The sequence below is a fragment of the Agelaius tricolor genome, unplaced genomic scaffold (assembly GCF_023055355.1).
Source record: "Agelaius tricolor isolate 1412-34295 unplaced genomic scaffold, bAgeTri1.0.p SCAF_1, whole genome shotgun sequence".
Taxonomy (NCBI): Eukaryota; Metazoa; Chordata; class Aves; order Passeriformes; family Icteridae; genus Agelaius; species Agelaius tricolor.
In genome coordinates, this window is record NW_027269261.1 from 70,030,381 (window position 1) to 70,043,359 (window position 12,979).

The window sequence follows — 12,979 nt, forward strand, 5'->3', positions numbered from 1 at the left end:
CCCTAAATTTTGCAACAACATCATTGGTTGCTGAAAAGGGAGTTTCATCTTCTGAGTTATCTGTGGGTAAGTGGTGCACTTTCAAGGGTAACTTTCATGAATTACCAGTATCTATCAACAACAAAAGTAAGGTTTGTGATAGTCTAGAAACCATTCCTTGCAACAGTTTAAGTGCAGTAAGGAAAGTGTGTGCTTGTCTCACTAAGACATGAACTCCAGCTGTACTTTTTTTCAAAGCAAGCATTTATTCCTTCTAATTATTTTCATATTGGGCAAAAGAATTCACTATATTTTATTTTTCCAGAGGAAAAAAACATTGACAATTGCAATGAAGTATTATCTAAAGTGACAATTCATTCTTGCATCTCCTAAAATACAACTATTTGGCCCAAAACAATTAACACAAGAGAATGGACACTAAAATACTTTGGTAACTCAAGGCACCATGTTCTCATTGACTGCATGCAAGTCCTTCCCTGAGACACACAAACTTGTATCACAAGAAACCTTTTTTCCCTTTACCCACTTCATCTTTTCTTATATTGAGTTACTGACAGAGGTGCAACTTACTGCATAAAATATTCAAAGATATGCAAACATGTTTGCAGTGAGCAGCCACAAACCTACAGTAGCTGCCTGAAAGGCAATTTACTGTGAACACAAACATGTTCTCTACATCTGTTATGTGCACTTGGCTGCATCCCTAAACCAGTTATTCTGCTATTCCAGAAAATTCTGAAACATGGTCTGTACAAGCCTGTGGAACAAAATGTTCTGTCAAGAATGCTGCTTGATTCTTCAAGGCAAAGGGCCACAAAGTGTTGGGAATTTTAGCTTGCAATTACAAATAGCAGGCTTCCTCCCTTCCTTTTTATTTTAATTTGAAAAATGTTTTGCTCACAAGCCTAAAAGAACCTATTTAGACATTTGCCGCCTCTTTACCTCTTACCCAGCACAGGACATGATGTTCAGTCTTGCCTAACCCAGCTTCTGCTTCTTCTTGCATGATCTCCCCAGCTGATCCAGTCGCTTTCCCTGGAGGCTCCAGGCTTGAACCTGAAGGCATCTCCCAGAAGCACAAACACAGGGATGGGAAGGGTGTGCTTCAAAAGGATAATGCATGTCATACAGAAAAATGACAGGATAATTTGGCACTCTCCAGGTGTCCAAACCCAGTAACGTGAAGAGCATTCCCTCATTTGCTGATGCAGTCATTATGGGGTTCTCCTCAGACTTGTACTAGAAACCTGTGATAATTAGTCACAAGCCATCTTCACCCTGCAGCATGTGGCACAGATTCTGTAGCTACCAGCACCAGTGACATTAATTTTGACACATATTAGGGTTACAAAGTTTATGGGTGTTGATGCAAATTTTGATTTTGACATAAGCCACATATTTTTCACTTTTGCTTAAGAAAGCAGAAAATTGCAAGCAGTCATTCTAGCACTTACTTTGCTAAAAACCTCAAGAAATATCAGAAAATATTCTGCAGTAAAAGAAGACTGTTTTCTGTCAGGCAAGAAAGAGGAAGAAAACTTCTCTTCTGTTCTTGTGTACAAATCACTTCAGTTTTATTAGCAAACATAACAATGTAAGAAATTAATATAAAAAAGTTAAAGATGCCATATTTTCTTTGCCACAAATTGCTACATACTCTCTAGTGACTCTGGGTGCTCTGATTATTCACTTAATGTCTTAGGACACACTTTCAGCTAAAAAGATATTAAATAACCTTTTAAATCAGATATTAACTCACCTTTCCCCTTAAAGCACAATACAATAAATGGATAACAGTAAAGAACAATAAATAGAAAAGTTAGTAACAAATTCATTACTACAAAAGAACAAAACTAGATTTCCTTTCTAAAACTTATCAGTCCAGTGGATTTGGCAGGAGAATCCAGCTTGGATTTACATGTATCTGTTTCGAATGTACTCTCTGTACATGAGGAAGTCATCTCTTCCCAGGGGCTGCATGTTTCCTCTTCCAGCCTGAATGTGTGCGTGGAAAATCTCTATTGATTTCCTATCAGCTCTTGGAGGCTGGACTTCATAAATATTGTCTTGAGAAAAGGAGGAGATGGGTATTCTAAAAAAAAAAACAAACATGCAGAATATTTGGAGCTTTAGGTAAAAATTTTCCACAGAGAGAGAGAGGAGTATTTATTTTCCTTGAAATATCCAGAAGAGTCAATGAGAGGGCAAGTTCCCAGTAGATAATTCATTTACCTAGATTTTTATCACTACTGCAGACCTGGTAAGACCCAGCTTTCCAAGTAGGGTAATTAGGTAAGTTGTCATTAATCCCATTACAGAATACCTTCTCACTTCCCTTTGCCCTGCCCTCATTTCTTCATCCTTCCTCAGATCTGCTACGGTCAGTAAATACCCCAGCTAAAGTAGATCTGTGCCAAGCATGACAGCAGATAAAAGAGAGACTTCATTCAGCTTCCACTTAGTAGCAATTATAACAAGTGATTATACTCTGAGCCAACACAGAGAAAGGATTAATTAGGTAAGAAATTTCTATCTAATTATCAGGAAGTAGTCAATTTATTATAAGCAACAGCACTCAGATATTTTATGAAAATATTTTTAAAATCTTCTTCATTCAACAAATAACATATTTGAATTCTAATAGACACATATTTTTGGGCTCAAAGCTCCTCAGGGAAGAAAGTAAAGTGGCAACTCACTGTCAAAGCTCACTATTTCATAAAGGAAACATCAACCAGCCCAAATGCAATGAACATTCAGATATTAGCATCATTGCCATATTCTACAGAAGCCACAGTCATGACTCACTACCTGTGTGCTTTTTCAGGAGACAAGAAAGTTATTTTTATGCATAGAATCTCTTCTTTTGAAGGTGAAAAAACAAGTAAGAACTAGAACACTTAAGCAAAGGGAAAGCCCTTCTATAAATAAAATGCCCTAATAAACTCCTACTTGCATTATGGGCACAAACTAATGTTTGACACTGTTTCTAAAAGAAGATCTCCATTAAAACTGTCAAAAAACTCTTGCTCCCTCATTTTTCAGCCTTTTATTTTAGTAAAATATATTGTATTTTGGATGTTTCATCATGTGACAGTTCATTAGTTTTAAAAAATTACTGCAGTGTGTCATGTAGGACATAGTGTGCCTATATTCCAGTACAACTGGATATATAAAGCAAAAAGGATTCCAGATTAAAGTAATCTTTTTCAATTTTATATTTCAACTTTGCATAGCCATACATTCATTTGATTACTCTTTGATTGCAATGATAGAATTACTTATACAAGTATACTATTGAACTTGAGACAATAAAATCACTGGTCTCCCACACAGTTTGGCTGCATACTCTAAAACATTTATTTTTTCTCAACAATGTGATAGTTTCTTCTCATTATCACTTCTAATTTATTTAAAGTGGGTGTTTTCAGAACTGGTAAAAAACCTCAGTTTAGATGCTTTAAAAGTAGATTGTTTTTCACAACATCCATAGTTTCTGCAGCACTTGCTCAACCAGTGTAAAGCATCCAAGCTGAGACTCTAGCAAAGGCATTTGACACTAGCACACTGTACTAACTTATCAATGTTCACTATCTAACAACAAAGGTGTCACTTAATAAATGGTCCACTAGCAAGTGGGCAATTAAGTAAAAAGCAAAACAGAGCCATTACACTAAATTGATGCCTTCTCTATTTATTGATTGGTTTCTAAAGATATGACATTTCTGAAGCACTAATGACTCAAAAATCCTTTCCTTAGGTACAATGGAAGCTGGGCAGCAAAGTGCATTTAATTTTGAGCATTTAATAACCAAATCTCAATTTTCCTCCTTCTTGCATCAACATGATAAAAATATATTGAAAGAACCACATGTTCATGAATGCCAACTTTGATTAATAACCCTGTATTAAGCTGTAACTATTTGTAGAGTGCTTGTATTATCCAGTCATTTAATTAAAAGTTATTTCTCCAACATATTCATGTAAAAATCTATTTTACGTAATAAGTTTAATATCTTACAGTAGTCATGAAGGAGAGCACGTTATTTATGACTTGGCTATCAGGTTTCCCTAGAGACCTGTAGCTTTATGGCCTCCAGTGAAAATTCTGTAGACAGGAACATAAGCTTTATGTCATGAAGGACAGAACCCTTGACACACAATTTTCCATTATTTTCAACCCACTTATGAGCAGGCTTCCTGGTGTTATGGTGTAACAGTGGTCACAGGGGTTCTTGGATGAGGGAAGAGACAAAAATGTTGACTCCATGTTCAGAAGGCTTGATTTATTATTTTATGATATATATATATATTAAATTATAACTATACTAAAAAGAAATAGAAGGAAAAGGTTCATCTCAGAAGGCTAGCTCAGAACAGAATAGCAAAGAATGATAACAAAGGCAGCTCTCTCAGACTCTGTCCGAGACAGCTCGGCCTTGATTGGCCATTAATTATAAACATCCAAGATGGGCCAATCACAGATGGGCCTGTTGCATTCCACAGCAGCAGATAACCATTGTTTACATTTTGTTGCTGAAACTTCTCAGCTGAAAAAATCCTAATGAAGAAATCCTAAGGATTTTAATGAAAAGATGTCTGTGACATTATGGTTTCACCAAGAGTATCATTGTGTCTACAGTAAAAGATACAGTTAAAACCTTCAGTTATAATGAGGAAGTTCCATACTTCCAAGGAAAAGTTCAAGGTGATGTAGATTAGCTCTCAGCCATATAGCAGTCACCAGAAAGCCACTGCATTTGTTTCAACATTAATTAGTTCTCCTCAAGTCTCTGTATACCTAGAAAGTAAACAAAATCTACTTTTTCACCTTGTTTGAATCCTAAGCAAACATCCACGAAGATGATCAGAGGGCTAGAGTACCTCTCCTACAAAGACAGCTGACAGAGTCGGGGTTGTTCAGCACAGAGATGAGGAGGCTCCACGGAGACCTTGTCTCACCTTCCAGTGCCTAAAGGGGGCTGCAAGAGAGCTGAGGAGGGACTTTTTTAAAGGGCATGAAGTGATGGGCCAAGGGGGAACGGCTTTAAACTGAAAGAAGACAGGTTTAACTTAGGTAGTAGGAGGAAATCCTTCACTGTGAGGGCAGGGAGGCACTGGAACACGTCACCCAGGGAAGTTGTGCTTGCCCCATCCTTGGCAGTGTTCAAGGCCAGGCTGGATGGGTCTCTGAGCAACCTGGTCTAGTGGGAAGTGTCCCTGCCCATGGCAAGGGGTTGAAGAACTGGATGGTCATTAAGAATCCTTCTAACCCAAAGCACTCTTGACCTGACCTGAAGCACAGCTTGGACCCTCATGTATGCACCAGCCACTCTTGGTGGGAGGATGTTTAAGCATGCTCACACTCTTCTTTAGTGCTACAGGGAATCAAAACACCCAATTCCCTTTTCAGGACAGAATAAAGTTTCTTGTACTCCTAGATAAATGTATGAAGTACCTTTAAAAAGGTTTTGAGAGTGTATTTTTACAACAGTATTATTTATATCATACCAGAATGAATAGTAGGGAATTAGGGAATTAGGAACAGGTGCACTGTGTCAGCCAACAGTAATTACACTACAGTACTTAGAGTCTGTCCTCATACACATTATAATAGATTGTGCTAAAAGTAGTCCAGCTCTGTTTAGCTCTATTTAGCTCTTAGTAAAATTCCATCATTTTTTCTTTCATGGAATTTCTAAGAACAAAAAGAAGAATTTCAAAATCCTTCCACATCCTCCACTCAACTTCAGTATTATTCCACTGCATCACTTTGGTCCCTGCTCAAGTCCCCCTTTTTTTTACTAGTCTATACTTAACAGTTTCTAAATTCAAGACAGAACCTTCTCTTCAGTATTTATACAATTCATATTTGAATTCAGAAATATCACTGCATCGACATTATAAAAATAAAAAATAATTCTTCTTTTGTAATGGCTTCATGTATTTAATTAAAATGGTCAAGTGTTTAAAATTGTGAAATGTTGGATTATTAAAAAAGATTTTCTTGAGAAGTGTGGAAAAGACAACTAATCTAAACTTAGATTTTTTATCTCACTGCTGATATGAACCCAAAGTTTTAGACTGAGTACCTTAATTCAATATGAAAAGAAATAGGGTTTGATTGCATTTGTATCATATATGAAGCAACCACTTGAGAATTAAATTTGTTAGATTTTTTTCAATTTAAAAGGCGTCTAACATCAAATAATAAAAGTTAGTATAATTTTTTAATTTCTTCAAGAGCTCCTTGAGAAACAAGTGCAAGCTGTGCCTCAGCTGCTATTGCTGAGGCACAAAAAAACCTCTCCCTCTCTCCCTAATCCTGAGTATACTTATGTTCATTCTATTGTATTTCTCAAAAGTTAGTATTCTCCAAGGAAATTCCTGATTCGGAGCAGCAATTCAAACTCAGTAAGAGAAAGCTTTCTTGTTTCAGAGTTGAACAACATGCCTTTTAAGAATGGTTACATTTGTGACTTTAACTAAAAGAACAAGCTGTCACCATTCTAATAGTATTTAAACATTTTTAAAAAGTTACAGAACAAAACCCAAAGAAAATTTTTAAGCAGTCTAGGGATATACTGTAATAAAAAAGAAATCACCAACTCTAAGATATTCTATTTCCTCTCTCATCTGCACAGAGGAACATGTTTGGTAGAACGGGCAAGGAGAGATGATCTACATGACTTCAAGAGAAGGAGTGACAGGAGGCACGGATTTGTGTGCCCTATGACTTTTACACTTCTACTATTCAGAAACACGTGGAAATTACATTTGGGAAAAGAGAAAAATTAACATCTGACTATCCCAAAGCCACCAGAATTCTGTGTAGAGACTCTCTTTAATGTGTTCATTTTACAGCAGCTCAGCATTGGGAAAAAAAAAATTACATTTAAAGGGGTAAGAAAGGAATTATTATCTCCTACACTGTCTTACACGCTGGGAGATTTTGCAATTACAAAAAAGAAACTGCCTTCATTCATAGCAAAATTATTCTTCTTCTTCTTACAAAATATTTTCTTAATAAACATGTCCATTTAAAACATTCAGGCTTGCTCCCTCATATTGAAAAACAGTTTTACAGTTTGCCAATCTAATTTACTACTTTAATACCCATTATGCATGTTTTATTATAAAACTACAGGCTCATTTACCTACAAATGTGATATCATCACTTTAAATGTAGGTAATACCAAGTGACTAAACACTGCTATTAGACATTATTGTCTCATACACGGCATTACAGCAGTTTCATGTCATTCTTTTTCAGCCCAACTGAGACTCACCCAGTCTCTCTTCCTGCTTAGGTATAAATGCTGTGTTTAAGGTTTCCTCACTTCACCAGCACACAGGGGTGGACAAGAGGCAGTGCAGGAAACAAAACTGAGGCTTGTAAACCAAAGGATTGCAGAAAAGTTCTTGCCATTCTAAGAAGTGGCCATGCTGTTGGATAAAGGATCATGTACCCCAGGGACAGAAGTAAATAAAATTCTGCCTTGCCTTGGTGAAACTTTAAGCTGCCTACACTACAGGAAGATGTCAATTGGGAGAGTAGTACTTGATCATCTAAATTGTAAGACCTGGTTCAATATTAGTAAGACATTTGGATAATACCATGACCCTTTTTATACACTAGTACTAAGAAGATTCAGATGTAACTTGTTTTCTAGTGAAGTAAGCAAGAAGAAATTGCCCTCTAAATTCAGTAGATTCAGCACTATCTGTTAATTCAGGCTTGCTAAGACTTTTAAATAGAAACCCCTTGATACTACAAAAACTAAAAAAGAAAACAAAAAACAAGACTCCCCCAAACAATACAAACCAAAACTAAACACCCAAAAAACCCAAACCCTCAAAAAACCAAAAACCCAGTTCTTCATGCTATGCATTGAAACCCCTTATGCAGTAAAGATAATGGAAGTGTGACTCTGAAGCAATTTAACATCAAATTTACATGATCACTTTTCATATCTAATGACAAAAGCAAAATCAGGCTAGGTGGAAAAAGAAAAAGAATACTTACAAATTTATGACCTTATCCAATGGGCGTTTTGAACAAAATTGCTGGCTGCCCTTGTCTTGTTTATGCTGACTCTGTCCCAGCTGAACAAACCTGTGAAAAGCAGTAAATTGAAGAATAAATCAAAGAAATAAAAGAACCATTCCCCAAAAATCATCAAACAGAAGAAAATGACACTAAGAAATGCGATTTTGAGTCATACTATATAAGTCACTGATCATGATGTACTTCTCTGGTGAACAAGAGAGATTTTTAGAAGTTCATAGAGGGTGCATGCATGAACTCAGAACCTCCTCGGAAATAAGATTTGTTTATCAATTGGTGTCACCCAGTATGTCACGGGAAGAAACAGGCCTCCCCTAAGAAAAGGACCGCCCTTTACAGTCAACTTCCTGTATCTTTCTCAAAGCAATCAGTCAGAGGAATAGCCTATGGAAAAATCAGCAAAAGACACAAAGTCTCTCAAGTTTCAGATTTAAGTCAGTCCTCTTCTGAATTCAATCTAATTTATTCATCTGAAATGCTGTTAGTCCAGATCCCTTATTTACAACCACAACCTTTTGGGACAATTTCTCCATCTCCCAATATTTGCTGGAAGACATTGTCAATGGAAAATACTGTCTTTTTTTTTTTTTTTTTCTTGGCAAGGAAGTGGAACAAAATCTTCTGAAAAGTAGTTTATCACTAATCTTAGACACTCAGAATAGGAGGAAAAGTCAGACGGTTTCAAACGTAAATATATGTAGCTATCTTGCACTCAATTTGTTCACTCTCCAACACAGCTGTGCCACTGAAAAGACAAGTAAGTAAATGTCAGTTGTGATTTACTAGTTTAATTTTCTGAGGCAGAGAGTTTTTCTTAATAGTGAGCTTCCATTTAGCTTAAGAAGTCTTACTGGTCCACTTCAGGAATATTTACTACATTTTAACAAGCAACTATTACCAGTGCAAAACCAATAGCATGAAAGAGTGTACAGAAGTCAAACAAACAACATATTCCTAAACAACTTATTGCAGCTTTTCTTTCTGCTCCATTCAGATTCTATACTGTAGAAACAAATGCCTCAGAGAAAAGCAACATCACTTTTACTGTTAAAGGAATAAATACTTACATTACCAAAATAGAGAATTTTAAGTGAAAATCAAGATAATTAAAATCTTCTACTGCAGGAGCCTGCTATTGAAACCAACTTTAAAAAAACCAGAGGTAAATCAATTGCATAAGTATTTTAATTAATTGCTTCAAATTATTCAATATTTTGAAAGTTACAAGACCTAAATGCATACAAGCAAGTTTCCTGAGGTCAGGAAGATACCACACACAGCTGATCTGGAGCATAAAACCTCAAATTATTGGAGGGACTTCCTGTCCCTTCCAAATCCAACCAATCTGGGCTTCTGTGATTTCTGTTTTGATGAGAATTATCTCAGCCATCAGTGAAAACATGCTGAATAGATCTGAATTACTTTTAATTTGCATTTACAAATAGGCTTAATACAGATCAGTTGACATAAAGCAACTTAACCTGAAGTACTTTGAATGTGCGAGACCCTCATCCTCATAATGAAAAAATATGTAACATGTCCAGTGATGTCAAATGAAGTCAGGATCTTACATCCCCACTTCCCTTATTACAGTAACAGAAAAAGGCTTGATGTGAGAACTGTCATCATACTGTGAAAGAAATTGCTGCTATTCTCAAGCGATGTACATTTTGCAAAGTATAGATTTTACTGACATCCTTGATTATATAAATCAGCACACCAGACTAGAAATAGCACCATGCCTTGTTAGCTGAAAGAGATAAAGAATTTGTAATTTTTTCTATTTTTAAAACCTGCATTGCTCAAAGGAAATGAAATAAATGCAAGGTTTGTTTCGTTTTTTTTTTTTTTAAAGGATATAAATAGGGAGCTTCAAAGCCTCCAAGGGGTTTATAGTTTTACATTAGCAATAGATTGAACATTAGTCCAGCCTGAAGAAATTATAAAATTGGAAGTAGCTGCAATTCTGGATGTTAACACAGAATTGTTCATCTGCACAGAGAGACTCACAGTAGATACCAGCTCACACTGGGCCATTTTCTGAACCACAAAAACTACCTGCTGTATCAAAGGATAGTTGTCAAATTTGCATCCATCTTCTAGGGTTAAAATAAAAAGAAACAGAAGTAGAGGCATAGATGAAGGTAAAAAATTCAGCTATAATGAGAAACATCCTCCTTAACCCTATTCAAGTTTAGGATCTTTAAATGACTCTGCTTGCAGGAAATAGGTAGAAGTGGGAATTTTAAAGAACAAAAGAGTGCAAGAGAAATAGCTACACCTAAAGAAAAAGCAGGAGAATATAATTTTAAATATAAAGAAAAAATGCTTTGAGTGGATTAAGGAACTAAGTCAGGATGAAACACCATATATCACCAAATTAGATATCACCAAATTAGATATCACAGTGAATTAAAATTTCCCTTAAAAATTGAAAAGGTTTCAAATAGAACAAGGTAGCTACTGCTATTACACATTAGAGAATAAAAACAAATGCACACAAGGCCATGTCAATCCATGTCTCACAAGTATTCATTTCAATATATACACAGTGCTTTCCTGAGATGAAGTGTAGATTTCTTATATGATATCGTGTTAAATAAAATGACAACTTTTATTATTTTATATGCATTTTTACAGAATAAGCTATTTCATTATGACTGATTTGAACTGGAGTAATTCAACACTTCAAAAATGCAAACCCCACAGATTACAAAGCTTACAACCATGGAACCATTCTTGGTTCCACTGAGAAGTATTATCAGAGGAATATGGAATTCCTATGAATTTACTTATGAATTTCTAGGATTATATTAAGTGACAGGTATTTCTTCTGAAGCATCTTTCATTTGATTTAAGCTCCAAATTTTGCTTTCAGAGACATCTGCAGAGCTTCCACTGAAATCAGAATTGACGCAGACAGCTGGAAACAGTTTGATTTTGAAAGAGTTAGCATATATAGGCAAATTTCTCATTTAAGTAAGTTTAATCAAAGGCAGCACTTTGACAAACTGCACTTAACTAGCTCAAATTATCCTTTACCAATTACCACTGGAAATTTATCTCACCTTGCATATATTGCAAGATCATCTTCTGAAGGGATATCTGAAAGATTGACTCCATACACATCTTTTGTTGCTTGCACTACATTCTGGAATATAAGAAAGATTCAGATGAAGAATACTGGAACAACATCCAAAGAAAGATTACTCTTAAGAAAGAACTTCCTTACAAGCCAAAATATAATTTCAGAAGTGCAGACAAAAACAAATAGGTTTCTCACATCCACAGCAATCATAGTTTATACATATTTTTTAAAGAAAATTATTTATTAAAAATATTAATCAACACATTTATTCAATAAGTAAAGAATTCTTGAAAGATATCATCAGCTAAAACAACATATTAGGAGACTAAATTATATTAATAGAACATAATGGTGTAGTTATTAAATTCTGTTCTGTATTGAAACTTAATATAGAATAAAACACATTTGTTTAGAGCATGCTCCCACATTTGCTTTCACACTTCCTGCTGTCAATTCTGCAATAATTAGAAACCTCAGGTTGAATAGAACTATTTTTATTTTATACATTATGCAATCACGTCAATCAACTATAACAAGGAATCAGTGCATATGCAATAGCTCACTAACTGTGTCTACTGATTCTGTGCTAAACTGAGGGGAGTTTTCTGATAAGATAAATATAAAGACAATTTTTTCTCTTAGTTCAAAACGATTCAAAGTCAAAGAACTTCAGAAAGGTATGTCCTGACCAGAAGAATAAATGCATCTTTTATTAACTTCTCGGAGATGTGAACAGAAAAGAACCAGTTTTTTGAGTTCCCCAGATAATAAGGAATGGCATGAATTAACAATGTAAATTATGACTAAAATTCAATGCATGAAAAGGTGCAATAAATTGGAATATATTTCTTCTTCTCATTACTAAAAAGTCAGAATACCTCACCCAATTTTAAAGCCATTGAAATTCAATGTTTCAAATCACACTTTGTGTTTACATACACCTTTCATTTAAGCATCTTAAAAATGTAAAAAATATATCTTAGGTCTGAGTGCTGAAGTGTGTTCAAAACAAAGGGAAAAACTGATGTGAGATAAATTATGCAACAGTAGGAATCAAGAATAAAATTTCAACTTGGATTTTTGTTTAAAAAAACCTATATACAATCTGATTTACTGGAGAACGGGTACTCTGTTATTCAGAGATAATGGAAAACCTTCAGATAAAATACCTTGTATAAATACAAATAAATAAATGTGCTTGTACTGGCTTAGGAAGAAGACACTATTGCACTACTGAAGGCTGAAAATCCATTATCTGAGAACACACAACCCTAGGCTAAAGACTGAATAGAATCAAAATTTGAATCGAGGCAAAAAAAAAAAAGGCAGTGTAATTGTCTTGCCTATCAGGCAATACATTTATGCTAAGGTCGTAAATACTCAATTTTCTTCAGAAGTGATAACATGCACAATCCTATAACCATTTAAATTAGCTGTGGCTTTAAAAAAAAACAACCCTGCTGGACAACATAAGTATTTTCCAAATTTCTATAGTATACATTAGCATAACCTTTTGCTATGATACTTTCAATGGTATCCAAAATGGATATCTACAAGAAAGAATTTGAAGAACTATTACATGAACTAATAAAATAGATACTTCCAGAATTCTTTATACAACTCACTATTTTCATTAAATTAGCACCCAAGGGATTCCAACAAAATGGGAGTTATGCTAGGAAAAAAAGATTAATAGCCCACAACTGCAAATGTACATTCTTTCCACCTGACTGGGCAAATGCAATTTATTTCACTATTTTATTCACTGCCATTATCTGCAACCTTAGTAGCAGTAATAGCATAGGACCTGTGCGGTAACATTA

The 12,979-nt window shown here is 35.1% G+C and overlaps 1 protein-coding gene across 5 annotated transcripts in view; it reads right to left on the bottom strand.

The window, feature by feature from the left end:
- Nucleotides 1–224: 224 nt before the first annotated feature.
- FIG4 (FIG4 phosphoinositide 5-phosphatase) overlaps nucleotides 225–12,979 on the bottom strand; it is a 51,056-nt gene continuing 38,301 nt past the window's right edge. For all 5 annotated transcript variants that reach the window (XM_071438943.1, XM_071438954.1, XM_071438965.1 and 2 more), the window contains 3 exons: nucleotides 11,137–11,219; nucleotides 8,027–8,116; nucleotides 225–2,092 (listed from right to left, as the gene is read on the bottom strand). In XM_071438943.1, the coding sequence (XP_071295044.1) occupies nucleotides 1,915–2,092; nucleotides 8,027–8,116; nucleotides 11,137–11,219 (351 nt within the window). In that variant the 3' untranslated portion in view covers nucleotides 225–1,914. The remainder of the gene's footprint in view (nucleotides 2,093–8,026; nucleotides 8,117–11,136; nucleotides 11,220–12,979) is intronic.